Here is a 13,530-nt window from a genome sequence, read left to right as displayed (position 1 = left end):
ACTGTTATCGGCATTTATTTTGCCGATATACCGATAACGTATGGGGAACACAGATCGCGCTGCTGACAGCGCTCTCCGTGTTCCCTCAGCAGCAGCACAGGGGAGAAGGAGCAGTGTCTCCCTCCCCCTGTGCTGCCGCTGCAGCCAATGGGAGGACAGGGGACAAGAGAAGGGGAGGGGCTGTGGCCACTGCGCCACCAATGAAGAGAACTCTCTCATTCATTCAAATTGAACAGGAGGTGGGAGCTGCAGAATGACATAGCCGGCTCCCGACCTCTATGAGCTGTAGCTGCGATCCTCGGTTAACCCCTCAGGTGCCGCGGATCGCAGCTACCGCTCTTAGGAGGTCGGGAGCCGGCTATGTCATTCTGCAGCTCCTGTATATGAATAAATTAGAGATTTAACTTCATTGGTGGCGCAGTGCACCCCCCCCCCCCCCAAGCCCCCCAGTATATTAATCATTAGTGGCGCAGTATTAATCATCGGTGGTGTAGCGGATCCCCTCTCCCCTGCTCCTCCGATCGGAGCCCCAGCAGTGTAAGCCTGGGGCTCCAATCGGTTACCATGGCAGCCAGGAGGCTATTGAAGCCCTGGCTTCCATGATAAGCTCCATGCTGCTGTGTGCACAAAGCACAGAGCAGCAGGGACAGTGAGAGCTCCTATTCACCCTGATAGAGATCTATCAGGGTGAATAGGACAAGGGTTCTAGTCCCTAAGGGGGCTAAAAGTTAGAAAAACTAAAAAAAAAGTAAAAAAAAAAATATATAAAACACCAAAATATTAAGTATAAATGAAAAAAAGATATACAAAAAAAAAAAAATACACATTAACAATAAACATTAATTTTCATCAGATTTGTGTAGGAATTATTATTATTATTTTTTTCAAAAATGAAAATTCCCAGAATATCGATATAAATTATCGGCTATCGGCCTGAAAGTTCACAAATTATCGGTATCGGCCCTAAAAAATTAATATCGGTCGATCCCTAATATCGATCTGCTAAGTTCCTCCTGCTCTATAACATGCTGCCTGCAGATTAATTAGCATTTTCATGGTGACAACTTCTTAAAGGAACTGACCATAATTCACCAGAGATACACTGCTTAGAAGAGTGGAAAACAACCAATGAGACAAAACAAAGAAAGAAGTCCAAATTGGCATAAACCGACAAACCTAGACGTGGCCCTGGTTACTCCCTCTCTAAGATCATCAAGAGTGCACGTTTCAAGGTGAAATGAAAAGTCCATTGAGCTATCTGCCCTCATGTTTCCTGAGGATGACAGAAGATGTAGTCTCAGCTCTCCCAGGCGTAGCTTTTCATTATGAAGCCATTCAGTAGCAACCTAGCACAGAACAATAAACACATCATCATCTTGAAAGCTATGGGATTACAGTACATATGTAAAAGTTTATTAACTGTATAATGAGAAGTCATGCAACTTTGTAGTATATGTGTGTTCCATTTTCAATACATGTGTTTGCTGTGAATGGAAACATTCTTTTCAGGTCAAGAGGCAGAACATCTATTATACATTTATGGCATTTCCTGTGGATATATCCTAAATATCTGAGATGGAAATATCCCTTTAATTGCGTCAAACAGACCGATGTACAGGAGAAATGTTCTACAATACGTCCTTTCGAGCAGAATGGATCATGGAACAAGGGAAACACTCTCTAAGTAAATATTAGGACGTTTTTTTCTCACCCACAGCCAGTTCCAATCTTTCTTTCGATTTAAGAGCTGAATGGGAGGTGTGGAGATGTATCATTTACACATGATGAGAACAGATTTGTAGCCCTGGGTGTAAACAGGTAAGTTACCCTTCACTGAACACCAGTCTGAGGGCTAAAAAGTGGTGAGGAATTGTTCCAAAAGCAGATTATCTGCAATTCTCATGATTAAACAGTATTCTCAGGCTACTTATATTGATGACTTATCCTCAGGACAGGTCCTTATTCTTCACCAATCAGCTGCAGTCACTGGATCTACCACTGAGAATGGATTCGGAAGCACAGCTTCATTCAGAGTGTAGTGGCCGTGCCATATGACTGCAGCTCAGCTGCCACTCACTTGAGATGGCATTACCCGACACGGCCACTACACTATGAACAGATCTGTGCTTCTGGCTCCATTCTAAGGGGTAGTTCCAGCAACTGCAGCTGATCATAATGGACGTGCTGGGTGTAGGACCCCCACTGATGTAATATGGATTGCCTATCCTAAGGATAGAGCATCAATATTGTTATCCTGGAAAATACTTAATTTACTGTAAGTAGAACTAGAAACCCCATTTTAAAAACAATGGGTTTAAAAATAAAATAAAAACAAAAGTCTTTATAAATCCTAGGATGATAAGAACAGCCACTATTATAGCTCTTAAAATGATCAGGTGAACTGGTGAAATACCACTGGATCCCTTATACAAAATCAATGCCTAGCTGTCACGGCGCGGTGTGGGGAATACACTCCACACCGAACACAGAAGGGAAAGGAAAAGGTACTAGGCCTGGAAACTAGAGATGGGGGATGGTCACACCCTAGAGAGTCCCTACGCCGAGCCCTGACTTATCAGTATGAACAGACCTTGGTGGTAGAGATGTTCATATGCAGGAACCTAAGCCTAATCTTAACCTAATGTCCCTGAAAATAGTGTCAGGACATAGATGGCCTATACCTTTCTAGATGAATAGAAGACAACCTCAGGCCTAATACCAGATGGTAGGTACGTGGACGAGCAGCAACTCCGATAGCACCAACACCAGGAGATCTAGCATGATGGGTTAGGCCAGACTAAATAGCGGAAAAGGAATGACCACTTAAGCTACACCTGAGACAAGAGGTGTGGTCATCCCCAGCAACAACACAGAAAAGTGAAACCAAAGAGGCTGTCAATCACATGCAGCCAGTCTCCTCGATCTTCTAGTCACTGTCACAGGCGGGACCGTGGCACTAGCATCCCCAATTTCTCAAGAATATATCAGAAAATAAATGCAGACTGCAGAGATCTGTTTGTTGCTAAAGGGAAACTTTTATTCTGCATATACAATAAAAGGAATCACATTAGGCGTAATAATGCTAGAGGTTATTATCTGGGCACAGTAGTTGTAAGTACATAACCAAAAGCACAAGGAGATTTGACAGTCAATTGAGTCACCAGGCAATGATGCGATTGGGGCCTTGGCATATATTGACAGCAAGTTCAGCTGTGTAATGTAAAAAATATTATTTAAAAAAATACATAAAAATAAAAAAAGATTGTATGCAAAAATAAATACTGTGTTTGGTAAAAATACGGTTTGGATTTTATAAGAGGTTAAATCCCTTCTTCCCTAGTCCATTAAGCAAAAAAAAACAACATCATTTCGATCAAAGATATACATAACAAATATAACTGATAGGACTTGTGTTGTGCACCCACCTTACTATTATCATTATTGTAGAGAACAATGGAGAGGGATTCAAAATTAAAGCCAAACTTCAGAGTTACAGCTGTTGTCTCATCACTGGAATCTTGACCGATTTCAGAGTCAATTTTTTCTGTGCAAAATTACAAAGGGATTAACATTTCTCATAGAATGAGCATCAATGCCTGTAATACAGACACGTACAGTATTTGTAAGGCTACTTTCACACTAGCGGCAGCCTTTTCCAGCAGTGGAACAGCCTGCCGGATCCGTGCTGCCTCTAGTTCACTGTGCCACCGTGCTCCAGCCCTATTGACTATGATGGGGGCGGGCCGGTGTCATAGTTTTACTCCGACCACCTCTCGGCAGGTTTGCCGTGCTGCAGCCAGGTTTCCGGCCCGTCCTCATTATAGTCAATGGGGCCGGAGTGGATCCGGCAGGCTGTTTCCCAGACGGAACAGCCTGCCGCTAGTGTGAAAGTAGCCTAATACATTAAAAACTAGTCTCTGTATAGCTGGATAGGGACATTGAAGAGTTATAATCCATAGTAAATGACATATTTTGACATTACTTCTTTACAGTCTTATTTTTCAGGAAATTGCAGATTGGACTGAAGGAGTCAGAGAGGTTTGCCTTTGTCTGGTAGATTATCAGGAACAACCTTTTTTTTTTTCTAAATTTGTGTAAAATGTGTTGCCAATCACAAGATACATGAGCAAAATGCTTGTTCATCAGGTGAAATGATCTTTCATGCAGCACATCAAATCATGGTTTGTGGGCAGCACATTGTGCAGTGTGAGTAGGGATGAGATGCCTGGAAACAATGAATCTGTAGGACAGGCATCTTCAAACTGCGGCCCTCCAGCTGTTGTAAAACTACAACTCTCACAATGCCCTGCTATAGGCTAATACCTGTAGGCTGTTCAGGCATGCTGGGAGTTATAGTTTTGCAACAGCTGGAGGGCCGCAGTTTGAGGATGCCTGCTGTAGGAGGACAAGCAATGACTCATCCCAATACAAATGCAGCTCTTTTCTCCACTCATGAGCAGCTAATTATAGGGAAGGAATGATCCCTTCCAGATAGTTGCCTGCAGCACTGGATGTGTAAACACTCCCTCAGTCTAAATCCTGGAACATCAAGTGAAGGTTATGGCCAATCACATCCAGTTGTTTAGCAGTAGGTCTGGTCATGTGACTCAACTAGCTGTCAGCACACAGAAGAATCTGCTAGTGTATGGAAATTAAGAGGGCTGTGCAGGTGTGTTGTCTTAATCAGTGGCATAGCTATAGGGGAAGCAGGGGAGGCGACTGCTTCGGGTCCAGAGCTTTGAAGGGGCCCGGAGCAGTCAGGGCTGTCATCAGGGCAGTAGAGCTACTACTACTGTATGCAGGTTCGGACTGGCCCACCGGGGAGGCAGGGCATTCCTCGGTAGGCCCCCAGTCTCCTTAGACCGGAGATAAGACGGAGGAGTAATTATTTCTCTTGTTTCTTAGGAGAGAGAATTATTGTAGGCACTAGGTGGCAGTATCGCACAGTGATGCAGCCTCCTACTGGTATAAATTGTACAGGAGGCCCCACAATATCTTCTAAGCTTCCCAGGCTGCTGGCAGTGAAGGAGGAGAGAACATGTCTGGCCATCCTCCTGCCCTCCCTGCTGTCAGAAAACTGTGGCTACTAGAGAGAAGGACTCCTCTGCGGTGCTGAGCTGATTTCTCAGGTGTTTGACAGTAGTGAGCTGTAGAAGACTAAGTTGGAAATAGGGGATTTGTTTATAGTAGACTCAGATCTGTGTATGTGTGCTGCTCTCTGCAGAGTTCAGAGACTCTGCCCTAGGTCCCCCCAATGCCTCTGCTTTAGGTGCACTCCCATTAGTGCCACAGCTCCAGATGCCCCCACTTTAAATGCACCTTTAATATTGCCTCTTCTCCAGTTGCCCCCCTAATACCTATGCTCCAGGATCCCCACTATTACCCTGCCTCAGGTGACCATACTGACTCTGTTTCAGTTATGATTCTCCGTTTGTGCCCTTTGCTCACGTTGCTCCTCTAGCACCTTTGCTTGGGCTTTGTTAAAGGTTATGACCTGCAAAGGGGGTTGGACTTATGACTGAAAAATTCTGCACAGTGCGTCATATTCTCCAGTATTAGGTAAAAAGGAAAACCTGCTCTGGCGCCTCAAACCCAATTCAGACAGTCTTGGATTTAGAAAGGTTTCTTTATTCCATTAAAAATGCACACAATATGTTACATTGGCTGAGGTGCCTGAAGATAGGATAAGCGTTGTTCTCTCCATGACAACGCATCACGTGACTCCAAGCACCCCAGGCACCACTCACAGCCTTTTCTACATACTGAATATTCTCCGTCCAAGTCCCAGTCACATGATCGGCACATACCATGTGACTTACACACGTCTAATTTCTATTGGCCAGAGCGGCAGGTCCTTTGATTCCTTCCCTTCTCCGGTAACGTGACCACCTTAAAAACACGTAAACCCACGCGATAGGCCAGACCGCATCCAAGTGTTGCTGGTTACTATGGTGATGGTCAGGTGAGCGCTGACTTTGCAATCACATGACCCAACCCAGTATTACATAGTCCTTTGCAGTTCAATCTAAACTAATATTAAATAGGAAAACACTGCCATGATCTGTAGTATAATTACACTACCACCCTCCTCCTCCAGACATGTGCTGTTTTAATATATATATATATATATATATATATATATATATATAAACCATGAACTATATACCTGTCACATATGCTAATTGGACAGCACCTGTGGGTGGTCCCATGAGTTGGGAGCCACCCACTGGTGCAGTTTCTATGTGTATATATACCCCACACTGTATCAGCTATTAATGTCAACCTGATTAAGGGGATCTGAAATCCCCGAAGCCCATTGTTTTTACTTGTGCGCATTTTTTATGGAATAAAGAAACCTTTCTACATCCAAGACTGTCTGAATTGGGTTTGAAGCACCGGAGCAGGATTTCCTTTGTACCTAAAGCACCTTTCCAGGGGACTGGACATCCATTCTAAAGGAACCCCGACCTGCGGCAGCACACCCAAGGACCGACTCTTGTGTGACAAGCCTTCAATAGGGTTGTGCCTATATTAGCACAACCCCACAAGGCGAGCCTTTAATGTACACATTTGTTACCATGTAATTGAACGCACTGCCCTATTGTGCACTTTCTTGAGCCATATGCACGTCCACTTCTCTAAAGAATATTCTCCAGTATTGACACAAATGGTTTACATGGCGGTAGTGATGATATTCCATATTTACATATGTAAAGCCATGTAAAGAGATACTTGTGGTGGAGGATTTAAAGGGTTTGTCCAGGTTTTCAAGTTATCCTCTCCACAACATAGGGCATAAGTATATGATTAGTGGGGTCCGATTCTGAAACCCCCACTGATCCCAGAAATGGGTCCTGTTCCACCTTTTTGATGGTTTGGCAGGCCACACATATGCCATGCTTCTCCATTTATTGTCTTTGGGACCACTGGAAATAGACAGCGCTGTACTCTGCCATCTCCAGCGACCCCATAGAGAATGGATGGAGAGGCAGGGCATATTTTCGACCTGCCACTCAATCAAAAATGGGGATCAGTGGGGGCTCCAGCGTTCAGACCCCGACAGATCACTTAGTTATCCCCAATCCTGTGGATAGAGGGTAACTAGAACAGTGGACACAGGTTCTTTAACAGGCGAGCATTTCGATTTTAGTTTGACACATATTTTGAGCCAGATTTTAAATTTTTACTTTATTTTATTTTTTTACACCCAAAGGAAACCTTTAAAGGATAGGGGATGTGAAAAGGTCCAACAGCTATGACACAACAGGTGATAAGTGTCTGATTGATGAAGGTCTGACTGCTGGAACCCCCATGATCAAGGGAACATGGTCTTAAGACCCTACATAGATTGGTGGTAATATAATTGAATGTCTCAGGACCCACATTTTTCATTATCAGTGCGAGCTCCAGCAGTCAGACCCCAGCAATCTGATATTTATCACCTATCCTGTAGATAGGCAATAGGTCATTATGGTAGGACAACCCTTTTAATTATAATGTAGATTATGTACAATGCCACACAGTTATGCTTAAAGGGGTTAAAGAGTTTGTCTCACTTCAGTAAATGGCATTTATCATCCAGTTAATACAAGACACTTACTTATGTATTGTGATTCTCCATATTGCCTCCTTTCGATCACATTATACACAGCACGTATCTGTGGTTATTACTACCGTGTAATCCAGCAGTGGTGGCCGTGCTTACACACTATAGGGATAGGGGAAGGCTAGAAGTGCGCATACCTTTACCTATAGTGTGCAAGCACGGCCACCGTTGGTGGATTGCAGAGCAGTCAAAACCATGGATACGTGCTATGTATAATGTGATAGAAAAGAGTGAATATGGAGAATCACAATACATTAGTAAGTACCTTTAGTAACTTTCTCTACTTGATAAATGCCAATTGCTGATGTGAGACAACCCCTTTAACCCATGTAAGTGTGCTACACTAATATAGAGTTAGGCATAAATGTCTTGGTGTGTGCTTTGCGTGTTTCCAATGTGTGATTGGTGTGTGCTTTATATGTTCTATGTATCAGTGGTGTTCAGTATGTGACATATGCATCAGTGGCATGTGAGCCATGTACAAGTGTCTTGTGTGCCACATGTGTCCGATGAGTGATTGGTGTGCTCTGCATGTGTCTTGTTTCTGACTGACTTAAGTGCAGGATATCCATATATGTGTAAATTCTGCCACATGTATCTTTGCGCATTTTGCTGTGAATGTCTTCCATCATACTTCATCTTTAATATTTCTGTTATCCCTGTAAGTGCTCATGAACACGACCGTTGGATGTTTTGCAGTCTGCAAATTGCAGATCCGCAAAAACATGGATACCGGGTGTGTGCATTCCACATTATGCGGAACAGAACAGCCGGCCTCTAATAGAACAGTCCTATCCTTGTCTGTAATGTGGACGATAATAGGACATGTTTTATCATTTTGCAGAACGGCCATGTGGACATACAGACACGGAATGCACATTGAGTCAATTTTTTTTCTTTTTGCGGCCCCATTGAAGTGAACGGTACAGACATGGAAAACAAATAAGTTTGTGTGCAGGAGCCCTAAGGCGGGCCCCCAGAATCAGTTACACTGGTGGGCCCTAAATACACCATGCCAACACTGACTGTACGGAACCTGACAGAGCAGGAAGTGGAGCAGAGACCCCAAAGGTAAGTGGAAATACGTGTGTGTGTGTGTGTGTGTGTGTGTGTGTGTGTGTATGTATGTATGTATGTACAGTATGTGTGTGTGTATATATATATATATATATATATATATATATACGTATGTATTCATATATGCGTGCATGTGTGTCCAATGTATATTTATTTCAGGGGCGCATTGCATTATGTATTTCAGGGGCGCAGTGCATTGCATTATTTATTTAAGGGGCGCAGTGCATTGTATTATTTATTTCAGGGGCGCAGTGCATTGCATTATTTATTTAAGGGGCGCAGTGCATTGTATTATTTATTTCAGGGGCGCAGTGCATTGCATTATGTATTTCAGGGGTGCAGTGCATTGTATTATTTATTTAAGGGGCGCAGTGCATTGTATTATTTATTTCAGGGGCGCAGTGCATTGCATTATGTATTTCAGGGGTGCAGTGCATTGTATTATTTATTTAAGGGGCGCAGTGCATTGTATTATTTATTTCAGGGGCGCACTGCAATGTATTATCAATCTTGACTAGCCAGATGAGTGGGGTTTGCATGGGAGGAGGGGGTTGTAAAGAACTACGTGTGTGTAGGGACATACAAAATCAGTCAATTCTAGCTACGCTCCTGGTCTTAATGGATTTTTATAAGCCTCCCCTTAAATTAAGGAAGGACATAATGAAAATGATAAGACTAACGGTGACATAGAATATAGTATACATATACTACTTATAAACTATTGGACTATATTTTAGTGCCATATATCCGTTAAGGAAGATGTTGGCCATAAACTCACATTTTCAAATCAGCTTGGCCAGGCTGGATGAAAGAAAAAAGCAGGAAGTGAAGGCTTAACATAACTGAAACCAATTGTTTGGCAAATCTAGCTGAAGTATAATGTCAATAAAATTACAAAATTGAGATATGAAAGCTCACTTAATTGCAAGACTAGAAGATGATAGCCAGCAGGACCTATCTTGGAGGGGATAAAAACAAATAGACCCCCATCCTATTTTCATCACTTTTGTTGATTACCTTGTGAGTACCTTTTTATCACTGACTAATTTGCTACCTGTACCTGCTTGTTGAGTAGACATGCTCGTCTCTCTTATAACTCTTTTAACAGCTTCAAATGGCGGAGGTGCACTTGGAATTGATGGAGTTTCAGCAAGATTCTCAAAAAGGACACTCATTAGGACTGTGAGATCATCTTGGCTCAAGGCAATCTAGAAGAAGCGAGCCATAAGGTATTCAGATTAATATGATATCAAGAAGTGCACAAGTAAGGCTATCCTTATTCACAGAAGAATAATAAAGGAATGGCAGAACACAGAGTTAGGCCTCATTCACACGAACGTATGTATTTTGCTTCCGCAAAAAATACGGATGACGCCCGTGTGCATTCCGTATTTTTGGGAACGGAACAGCTGTCCCCTAATAGAAAAGTACTATCCTTGTCCGTAATGCGGACAATAATAGGACATGTTCTATTTTTTTGCAGAACGGAAATACAGACATACGGAAACTGAATGCACACTGAGTAACTTTTTTTTTTTTTTTTGCAGACCCATTGAAATGAATGGTTCCGTATACGGTCCGCAAAAAAAATACGGAACGGACACGGAAAGAAAACACGTTTGTGTGCATGAGGCCTTATGAGAAAAGATGCTCGAGAACTGTTATAAGGAATGCAAGATTTTACTAAAACAGACATGTCTGGAGTGGTGACAAGTCCTCTTTACAGGGGTTGTCCAGTTTTTAAACACTTTTGGACAGATCAGACCTGTGGAGGGAAGCACACTTATTTGCTTCCCTCGGCTCGGTTCCAGCTCCTAGTCCACTGCACTCCGGTCCCAGTTTGTCAACTTCTGACTGGACGCGGGTCACAAGTGTTGCTGCAGCCAATGAAAGGCTGGAGTGGTGATGTTTCCCCTAAGCAGCATGTGAAGTGATGTGCCGCTTGTGGGACATGTCACCACTGTGGCCAGTTACTGGCTGAAACAGCACTCCCCGCCCACTCTGGAAACTGACGAGCATAGACTGGAGCATGGTGGATCGAAGGACATAAAGTGGTGGAGAACAGATAAGTTTACTTCCTCCAAAGTTCCAGTGTTTAAAAGGTGGACAACCCCTATATAAATTGGTAAGTATATATGTTATGAATGGGAAAAGAATGTCGGGAGATTAATAAAGTAAGTACCGGTATTTATACCTGCATGGGCTTCAAGTCTCCATCAATCTGCATGGCTGGTATCTGAGAGTACCAAGATGATGACAGGTTTCTCTGCACAGACACAAGCAGATTTACAGGCTGCAGGAGCTCTAGCTCCGGTTGGGGAGATCCAGTCTGAATGATTGTCCTGCAATAAAAGAGTTTCACAAATAACTTTATATTTATAGAGGTAAATAAATAAAAAATAGTAAAATGAGCTGAGGATATTAAACACTTAAACTGACTACAGAAATCTATATTGACGCCTCTGCTTGCTCAATAAAATTAAAGTCTGTTGTTTCACAGACACAATTACATGGAATGCATCAGATATGAAAGGACAATCAGACCTTGATAACTTCAGCTTGGTTAGCTGAATGTCCATTTTATCGATCACCGGAGGAAGATGAGAATTGACGTCAGGAACTAAAGAAAACTTGTTCTGGACTCTTATAAGGCCTAAATCGGCAACAATAACATTGGTAGAGGTAGAAGACTGAGGTATGTAGATAACGGGAGCTTTGAGATTTATGTCCATGGAGAGACGGAAGGATTTCTGTGCTAGGTCCTTCATGCTGTATGCTGCTATTTCTGCCGCCTGGGCAGTGGCTGAGGTTACTGCCTCTTTGGCTGTTTGAAATGTGTTCATAAAATTCTAAAAAAGAAGAAACCAAATAAAATAAAACACAGGAGATCAAGATCCTAATGTCAAATTATGCAGGACATGATCATGCTGTCTCCTAACACACTGGTTTTAGAACACTAGATATGATACTTGATACAGACTACTCAGATGAAGAGCACTCAGTACTAGGTAACATACACTAAACTAAGTATTATTTATGGCAAGCCCCATGGTTCAGAATGCTACGATGCCCAACTGACTCTTCCAAAGACATTTTCCTGGCTTTAGTGATGCACACATCCACATAAAAGCTATGATGGGATGATGAGGATCTTAAAGGGAAGCTGTCACTAGAATTGACATGATTTAAGGGGTTGTCCAGGCTTTTTACTATTGATGACCTATCCTCAGGATAGGTCATTAGATCGGCTGGGGTCCACTTCCCGGCACCCCCGCTGATCAGCTTTTTGAAGAGAAGGCATTGCTTGTACGCTTGCTCATGAATGCTGTTCTACCCATGACTGTTTAAATAATCAGTTTTACTATTAGGGACAAAAATAACTTATAAAACAGCACATGTTGGTCACCTGTAGTCATCTGTGTGCTGCTGCAGTGGTCATAATTACTGAGTTCTCACGATTTGCATGCCCATACGACCTTGATTTTCTGAGTGGGTGGTAAAACTAGACAGAATGGGCATGCTAATAGCTTGGATACCTTTACTAGTCACCATCCCAGCTCTGCTCAGATGACTACTGGTGAACATTGAACATCACTTTTATAACCTCTTTTCTTCCCTTATTGTAATTTGAGAACATAAACAGGGACATGGGTAAAACAGCATTGACAATGCTATAGTTGCAGTCAGTGGTTTAAACAGCTTTACTCTAGTGACCGGTTCCCTTTAAAAGGGAAGCCCCAGGCAGATCCATACTCATCAGGGACATTATTGTGCCAGGCACATCAGTAAGGGGGATGTGGCCTTCCAGTGCATACCACTGCCCCTTTAGGGTGATTGGCACATGTCCCAAGGGTGGGTAACCTGTAAATCCCGGAAAACCCCTTTAGGTTTCATAAGCAGGTTATACTACATAACACTTTCTAGACGGCACCTCATAACATTTCTTCCAATTAATGGCCTTTAAAAGTTTATTAACATATCAAAAATAGAAACTGAACATTTTAAAATAAATTTATTGAGAATATGTCCAACTAAAAAAAAACATCAACTTTCTGCTTTATCCTCTTAGTCCTTATTAAAAAATGTGTATTTGTCTAAAACACAACATGTGAAATCTAAAAGGCCTCTTTTTTTTCTCCAAAGGCATACACAAATAAAAACCTGTCCACTGTGCTTGCATTACAAACAATAAGGCTACATGCACATGACCGTGCCGTTTTTTGCGGTCCGCAAACCGCGGAAGTCGCCTGTGTGCCTTCCGCAATTTTGCGGACAAGAATAGGACATGTTACATTTTTTTTGCAGGGCCGCGGAACGGAGCAACAGATGCGGACAGCACACAGAGTGCTGTCCGCATCTTTTGCGGCCCCATTGAAGTGAATGGGTCCGCATCAGAGACGCCAAAACGGCGGCTCGAATGCGGACCCAAACAACGGTCGTGTGCATGAGGCCTAAGTCTTAGCGTTAAAACAGCAGATTTTTCTGGATGAATTCTGATCAAATGTCTTTTTTCATCAGCATTAATGGACAGAGTGACTGCCATTTCTTTTCACACTGTCCTAACATGTATTGTAGCATAGCACAGCAACAGATTACTCACCAAGAGAGTCATGAGAAATTTATGTAAGTACACCATGTGAATACAGCCCACCCGGAGCAAAATTTTGCCGTCTACGGCAGACATATCAGTGTATGCAGCACCTTCTGTGGCATCTGGGTACAATGTCATCTGCAAGTTGAAGACTTCTTCTCCCAGGATGTAGACAGCCTAAATAAAAAAAAAAAAAAAAAAAAAAGGATGATTATGAAATGTAACACAAAATTATCTTTTATTACAAAGAAGCTTT

The 13,530-nt window shown here is 42.6% G+C and overlaps 1 protein-coding gene across 2 annotated transcripts in view; it reads right to left on the bottom strand.

Annotated features, from left to right (window-relative positions):
• The window catches only part of VPS13C (vacuolar protein sorting 13 homolog C), a 355,707-nt gene that overhangs the window by 109,848 nt on the left and 232,329 nt on the right, over window positions 1–13,530 (bottom strand). For both annotated transcript variants that reach the window (XM_044279821.1, XM_044279822.1), the window contains exons 43-48: window positions 13,284–13,451; window positions 11,228–11,532; window positions 10,878–11,025; window positions 9,744–9,891; window positions 3,426–3,544; window positions 1,177–1,346 (exon numbers count right to left, since the gene is read on the bottom strand). In XM_044279821.1, coding sequence (XP_044135756.1) covers window positions 1,177–1,346; window positions 3,426–3,544; window positions 9,744–9,891; window positions 10,878–11,025; window positions 11,228–11,532; window positions 13,284–13,451 — 1,058 coding nt within the window. The remainder of the gene's footprint in view (window positions 1–1,176; window positions 1,347–3,425; window positions 3,545–9,743; window positions 9,892–10,877; window positions 11,026–11,227; window positions 11,533–13,283; window positions 13,452–13,530) is intronic.

This window comes from Bufo gargarizans, chromosome 2 (genome assembly GCF_014858855.1).
Source record: "Bufo gargarizans isolate SCDJY-AF-19 chromosome 2, ASM1485885v1, whole genome shotgun sequence".
NCBI lineage: Eukaryota > Metazoa > Chordata > Amphibia > Anura > Bufonidae > Bufo > Bufo gargarizans.
Note: the sequence above shows the minus strand (reverse complement) of the source record. Positions and strands in the feature narration are given on the sequence as shown.